The following is a 7,718-nucleotide window of genomic DNA, read 5'->3' as shown; positions in this document are numbered from 1 at the left end:
TTAAAATATGTCTATGTACATCTGTATGTAGTTCATAGTGCAATCTTTAAAATGTCTTATATTTAGGAACGGAGGCAGTAGTTCGTAGTAAAATTTCTAAAAAGACAAATATTTAGAAACGGAGGGAGCAGATAGATAGATAGATGTAGTACATACACAGCCCTACGTCCACCTTCAGGTTCCAGGGGTAATCCGGTCCATCCAACCCGGATACGTGTCCTTACCCACCAAACGAGAGGAAATCGAGTATTAATTGGACGGCCCTCCAAAATCACTGAAAAATATTGTGGTCTTCGTCTTCTCCTCCCACCCTCAGCAGGCGGCGAAGTAGAACAAGGAAGGGTCCAATAGAAAAGTCTGGAGCAGCTGTGGCGACGGCCACGGCCACGGCCAGGCCACTTTGGACGCAGGCAACGGCAGCCGGGAGTCACCGCCGATTGTTTCGTCGCGTGCCTGGCCAGGCAGGGTGAAAAGGGTCGGAAAGTAGCGGGGAGTTTCTTCCAACCGCAGCGCACGCAACGAATCCAGCGACGAAAGGGACGGAGCGAATGGCAAGGAAGGGTTTGGATTCCAGCTGAGCCCAGTGCGCGCACGCACGCACGCACACACGCGAGGACGGAGAGCGGAGACAGCCGGAGGAGGCGGTGCTGTGTTTGATGAGGAAGTCTGGAACAAAAGGTATACGCAACCCTAGATCTTAGAAATCTCACTAGTCCCTCTACCTGCTGCTTTGCTAGCTCCCGTGCCGCCCGGATCAGGTCGGTTTTACAGGTCAGCTTGGGTCTGGCGGCCGCCGCCGCCACGGCGACCACTCCGTGTCTCGCTGGTTCCGCCACGAGCTAGATGGAGGACATGGTCTCGCCGTTCGGGTGTTAGATCTGCTTTGTCCGAGGATTTTGAACTTCTGGCAGGTGGCAGCGGAGTTTGTCTCAGGTCAATCTGGGGCCTGTAGCTGTTCTGTCCATCTGGCAGCGAGAGGTGCTCCTGGTAAATTCCTCATCTTTCAGATCTGCCTGCATGCATTGGCTCTCTATGCGTCGGAGGGGCCCAATGGCTCAAGGATGAAGGCATTGACTTCTTGTGGTGGTCTTGTTCTGGTGCCAAGGGTGTTCAGCCCTGGCAGGAGAACAACACTTGTTTAGCTTCTGGCGTGCTTTTGGTGCTGCAGGACAAATGTGCTTGTTTGTAGCCTTGCCGGATGCTCAAAGTTTCTTATTTTGCCACTGAAAACTGACTCAGAAACTCAAAGTTTTCCTTAACTTGGTGCTGATTTGGTTCAAGGAACTGTCTGTTGATGGTTGCCGGGGGTCAGTGACATCGCTGAGGAATCCTCTTTTAGTTTTTAACTCTTGCTTATGTGCATACTCTGTGGACTGACTATAATTCTTCAAACAATATCCTAAGCATTGATGGTATGGTGCTCAACAACAACCTTCTGTTTTTGTTTTCCAGAGGCTATCGAGGGATCTATCGGATTTAAGCATGGGATTGATGTGAACCCATCTTCTGTTTCTACTCAAACAGAAGGAAGACGATCTGATTTGATGGTATGCACATGATTTTCCAGCACTTTGGCGTGTTTATTTCCTGACTCTCCACCGTGCTTAAAGCTTGCCATTGTCTTGAGTTTGTTATAAATATCTATGTTTTGCCTCATCTTTGATTTCTAACTTGCTGTTTGGTTCTCTTGCCAGATTCGAGTGTGCAGTTGTACTGGAAGGTCCTCATTACTTCATAATCCTAATACCAGAAATATTATGATGACCTGCAAAAGCTGTGGTGGGGAATCAACAGTTGACCGAGGTGGGTCATCGTGTAGCAGCAAGCTTAACACCAGCGGCTTGGAGGTCCCCAGACCTATAGATCCTGAGGTTAGATGGAAGACTGTAAACAGAAGGCAAAGAGCTGCAAGGAGAGCAAGGACCTTTTCTGGAGGAGACAGATTGAAGGATGAAATTAGATCTTTCTATGCATGTGGCAATGCCACGAGTCTAGAAGTGGCAGAAGAAGAGGCTTCAGCCTCTGAATCTGAGAAGGTATTTATTGTCTTCCTTGAGAATATAGTGAAATGAGAGTCAATTGCCCCATTTAATTAATATCAGTATTCTTGACTATTTAATTATCCGCCTGCAGCTTGGGGTATCTATTCTTGGTCGGCGCTTTGGTGATTCCATGGAAAATGTTCCAATAAAAAAGAGAAGAGTTCATATGGATTGTTCTCCATCACCTCCATCCACCCCACTGCTAGTGGATCCTTATGAAAAGATACCAAGCAGATCTGGTGGCGGCATCTCATCATATGGCAAGCACCGCAAGGTTAAAGCACTAGAGGGCAAGCACATGGAAGAAAAGAGAGGACCTCTTGAAGCTGCTGATTTTTCTGGTATATCAATACTGGCTGCTGCTGCCTGTGAAAGCGAGATGGATGTTGCTACGTTAAATGGTGAATGCTCGAAGTCAGCCCGCTCTCTTGATGAAAGAAAGCCAGAAATTATCTCTGGTAGTTCACTGTTGGATCCTGTACATGAAATCAAAGGGGATAAGCTAAATATCCCAAACAGGGCTCTGAAATTATCTGAAACCGCTCCTGACATGAAGCCCTTATTTCCCACTACATTAAATAGCTCTGAATCTGCTCCTGACATGAAGCCCTTGTTCCCAACAACATTAAATGGCTCAGAGAATCTTGTTGAATCTGCAGCTCCTCTGGAGGGTAATACTGCACTTCATTCTTTGTTGAGCAATGCAAACAAAACCGATGTTTTTTCATCTGTTTCTGATGCTAAATCTCTAGATGTTACCATGTCAACTAACTCGAGCAATCCAGGCAAATCAGTAGGCTGCTTTGGAGATACAGTTGTGCACACCAAGCATTCCAATGCAGCTCATGATTCTAGACTGCACTGGGATCTTAACATTGCGATGGAGGCGTGGGATACCCATTGTGGTGATGATGATAATCATGATCTGGTTGGTTCTGATTCTGTAGCTTCTGTAAGTGATTGTAATGATGCTCAAAAGGAGATGAACAAATCACAGGTGTGTCAGGGTCTTTCTCTGTCAACAGTTGGTGAGGTCACACTTCATCATTCTGTTGATAAAATTCACGCGACTGATGCAGCAAAAGATGGTAAGACAAAGGGTGAAAGTGATTTCCTAGGTGATGGTTCATTTCATCCTTTGTGCAGTCGGTCTCCCCAAAAAGTTCAGCTATTGGAATCTGAATGTTTAGATGGAAATGATTCCTCTGCCGAAACAAATAATTTGCCTGACCTGCAGAAGAGTAGTTATGTTTCTAAAGTGGAGTTGCATATCGGATCTAATCCAGCTTTGAGTTCTCTGTCTCTTACTACGGAACATTTTGCTTTTGCTGCAAACGTGGAGAAACTTGATGTGTCACACACTTCACCCCTTGATTGTGAAGGTTTGTCTCACTTGACTTCTGCGGATGTTCATGCTGGAGGTATTTCGATTCAAACAAGTGTTCTGGGCTCCAAAGTGAAGCCTATGACAAGCAGATTAGTTTCGGAGGAAAGCACAAATATTGCAACAGTTTCCGGTAGAAGTTTTAATGATGCTGGGTGGAGCGATGATAAACTTGGGCAAGCTTCACTACAAAGCATATCCGAATTTAAAAACCATGAACTTTTGGATGTTGATTCAGGAACTAGTAAAATTGATCAGTCGGTCAATGACAAGGCTGAACATGACACTGATGTATTGTGTGTTGCCAAGAAAGCTGCAGATGCAGACAATGATTCAGACCTCCCAGATTCTCATCCGGAGGTGGATGCAACAATTAATTACAGAAATCGTTTACTTACTTGTGCCAACGCTGCCAGTGCAGAAACATGTTACATCACCAGTGATATTCATGCTCATGGTCTCAATTCAGAGTGCACAAAACAAGCAGCTACTGACATGGACAACATTCTGGATTCAAAATCTAGAGCACAAAGCCAACCAAGTGGTTACAAACATGATCTTCAGAAGGTCACATCAAATAATTGCCTTCAACACTGCTATCGGACAGACACATCTCGTTTCAGCAAAGATCTTTCTGTGACCGGAAAAGTTGATGTTGAGGAAGATGATTCTCAGTATGAGGATGGGGAGCTTAGGGAATCTGGTGACCGTTTTTGGGCCGATGACATTTATGAAGTTAAATGTGCTGATTATCAGGTATTAGATTACAAGGATGAAAAAGCTGCATCAGAGATTCATCATGTACCTGTTGGCTCTGTTCCAAACAATATGGTTGTGCCAGTTGCTAATTACAATGGAACATTATCCAGGAAGGAAGATTGTGATGTTTTACCCGTATCATCGAAGCACTTATGGTCAAGTAACTGCTTGGATGGTGGATCTGGAATGATGTGTTCTGCAAGTGCTCGAAGCATTCATGTGAATATGAAAAATGAGACACGAATGTATGACAACCTAGACCTTATAATAGCTCGATCTGCTGGGACCGTTAGCCAGTCTGAAAGGGGGGGTGATGGTTTAGGTGAGGATTCATTGAGTATCAGATCAAAGCCCGTGGGATGGGATATGTTGCCCGAAGATAAGAGGCACTCTCAACAAGATTCAAGAGACAAAGTTGATTCTCCTAACCTGTGTGTTTTAGGTACATTAGAGGCAGCTGAAGCCTGTGAATCGTTTCGACAAACGGGGTTCCCAAATAGAGACGTGCAATCATGGCTTGATCGGCGAAGATCATTTGACAGACCCCAAAGAAATGAGCACTGCAGGTAAATTTGAGTTAATTTGTTTAGCTGTCATCGTACACATAATTAAATCCCTTTTTGTGCAGTATCGTAATCCTTATGACTAATGCCGCATACTCTATTCTTCAATCCAGATCTGATGATGGTTATGGTTCTGGCTCAAAAGCTGAAAGGTCTGTTGATAGGCCACATGGTAGGGGTGGAGCATCTAGGCATATTCAAGCAAACATCCGAGGGGAGCAGTGGGCTGAAAATTCAAATAGTTCTCGTTCTACCCAGCGAAGATCACCTGATTATAATAATTATGGCCCAGCTGGTCCAAGAAATGCTGCTGAAGCTGCTGTTGCAAAGATGGAGAGCAGTGGCTTTGTTGTTGCACCTGATGGCACTTTGGTAAGAGCTGTTGATGCAGCAAATACAAGTGCCATGTCCGGAAGGATGAGAAACAAAAGTAGCTTCTATCACCCTTTGTCTAGACGGCGTTCCCCAGTTGACAGAGATGGAAGAGAACCAGCACATGCTAGGGAAGCACCTCCAGAACGATGCTTTGGTGCTAGTGGCAGCCGGTCTGGTCGATATGGTCCTCAGATGGATAAAGATGCCATTGATGAAAATTTGGGTTCAGTTCATAGCTCACTGTCTAATAGACAACGGAGGTTCCCACCGCATAGAGCCTCACTCGACCTTTCACGTGCTCACAGCAGATCTCCTTCAGGATCTAGATCTCGATCACCACATGCTTGGACATCCAACGGAAGCTCAAGGAGGCATAGTAGATCTCCTAATTACATGACTGAAGTTAGAATTGGTAGAACGACTTCACCTCAAAGACAACCTCGATTCAGTGATCGAGTTATGCGTCATAGTCCTTCATCAAGAAATCCCACTTACTCTGAACGTGATTCAACATGGGTTGAAGGAAGGAGCTGTTCAACACTAGATATTTCTTATCACAAGAAAAGATATTCTCGGAGGAGCCCACCTCCAAGAATCACTTCAAGAAATGACATGTATGATTTAATGGATTCCCAAGGGCGGTCAAGATCTCGAGAATTCCACTGCCCAACACGGGACTTCAAAAGGGGAAATAAGCATGATGGGAATGGTGATGATAAAAGATGTAATGATAGGTATGGAACTGTCAAACCATATGAACATAATGATGCTGCGAAGCAGTTCAGGAATCATGCTGGAGATACACTTCATCCGCACATTTCTGCACCCAGATCACCTGAACCGCAAAGAGGAAGCCCTCGGAGATTTTGACGAGGACTTTGAGAGGAAGCTGGTTGTGTATTTGCCTCGTTGTTGTGGAACTAAAGCAGATAATAAGAATCCTTGAGTTTTGATTGAACTGGAAAGGACAATACTGCAAATCCATGATGATATCAATCATTACTATTTGACAAAGGGTCATCTGTTCAAGCCACATAAGAGCTGAAATTATGCACCTCTCGGAGTGAAATGCAGATTAACTTCACAATTTTCCAGTTTTCCCTTGTAAATATTTATATCAGTAGTAGGACCACAGTTTTCCCTTTTGGCTTTTCTTTTTATTCGATATTTTACCTCTCCCTTTGCAATCTTATTTAATGGGCATTATCCCTGTATGAGATTTACTTAAACAGGTTCAATCAATTGAAGCCTCCTGGCATCTCTTTTGTCATTTTGCATGGAACTGTCAGTGCTCTAGTTTTCTTGTACGTGTGCCTGGCGGTTGTATTCGTTTGACACATATTTGGCCACCAGAGCCGAGGTCTGGATCCCGCGAAAGGAACACGACAGGTCAAGTACAAACTGTGGTAAATGGCCAATCCACACCTCACAATCGCCGTTCATGACTACTGCATGATCTTGGTATTCCCTCCGTTCCAAAATAAATGACTCAACTTTGTACTAACTAACCACTAAGTTAGTACAAAGTTAAACCACTTATTTTGGGTCGGAGGGAGTACAACACACATTATGTGGTTTTCAAACCCAACATACAACACGTCTTTCTGTAATAGTATAAAGTTAAGCCACTTATTTTGAATCGGAGGAAGTACAACAATCATTATAAGGTTTTCAAACCCAACATATAACACACCTTTTTGTAACAGTTTTCTTCAGTACTGTGGAACCTATCTCCTACCCATTTAATCTTGTGTCCTTGATGGTATGACTTCTTTGCAGTGATACTCTTCTCTCCATAACATAATATACTTCCTCCGTCTCAATATAAGTGTCTTAAACTTAATATAATTTTGTATTAGAGTTAGTATAAAGTTGAGACAATTATTTTAGGACAGAGGAAGTATGTTATAAGACGTGTCAAAATACTATGAGACTATGATAGTGTTAACGTCTTATATTATGTTACGGAGGAAGTATTACCTTTTATATAGAAATTTGCTTTGATAATCATTTTGCTTGACAGAAGTTTGAATTGCACCTGGTTTCTTATCCCTACACCCCCCTTTTCCTGTTTGGGAACAAGGTTTGGACCTCGCAACTCGACACCCATGTGCGTTGATACCCCTCAAACTAAGCATATATATGGCGTGGATTTGAGGCCGTCCAACGCCCACATTGGACAAGACACGTCGGACCCACCCTAAATCTCATAAAATTCGGCAAAATCGACCCCTTCTCTTGTGCAAGTCCTCCATTCCATGCGTCGAGTTGTTGCCCTCCTTCGTTCCGCGTTCACGCCGCAACCATCCTTCTGTTAAATTCAAAATTTTCCTACGCCATATTCAGATCTTCCTATGGAGAGACCAGCAACGAGAGAGGGGTGAGTGCATCTTCATACCTTTCAAGATCGCTAAGCGGAAGCGTTGCTAGAACGCGGTTGATGGAGTCGTACTCGCGGCGATTCAGATCGCGGTGTGATTCCGATCTAGTGCCGAACCACGACACCTCTGCGTTCAACACACGTGCAACCCAGTGACGTCTCCCGCACCTTGATCCATCAAGGAGGAGGGAGAGGTTGGGGAAGATCTCCGACAG

General features: G+C 44.4%; 1 protein-coding gene across 2 annotated transcripts; it reads left to right on the top strand.

Annotated features, from left to right (window-relative positions):
* The first annotated feature begins 256 nt into the window (after positions 1 to 256).
* Positions 257 to 6,393, top strand: LOC123410721. 2 transcript variants are annotated; one of them, XM_045103657.1, is made up of 6 exons: positions 257 to 678; positions 1,453 to 1,547; positions 1,695 to 2,036; positions 2,134 to 2,713; positions 2,828 to 4,751; positions 4,862 to 6,393. In XM_045103657.1, the coding sequence occupies exons 1-6, from the start codon at positions 657 to 659 to the stop codon at positions 5,991 to 5,993; spliced, it is 4,095 nt and encodes a 1,364-aa protein (XP_044959592.1). In that variant the 5' UTR covers positions 257 to 656; the 3' UTR covers positions 5,994 to 6,393. The 2 variants fall into 2 exon arrangements, with proteins under 2 accessions (XP_044959592.1, XP_044959590.1); XM_045103655.1 differs by having other exon boundaries at positions 2,134 to 4,751.
* Positions 6,394 to 7,718: the final 1,325 nt, after the last annotated feature.

The sequence above is a fragment of the Hordeum vulgare genome, chromosome 7H (genome assembly GCF_904849725.1).
Source record: "Hordeum vulgare subsp. vulgare chromosome 7H, MorexV3_pseudomolecules_assembly, whole genome shotgun sequence".
In the NCBI taxonomy this organism is placed as follows: Eukaryota; Viridiplantae; Streptophyta; class Magnoliopsida; order Poales; family Poaceae; genus Hordeum; species Hordeum vulgare.
The sequence above is the reverse complement of the archived record's forward strand: the minus strand, read 5'-3'. Positions and strand labels throughout refer to the sequence as shown.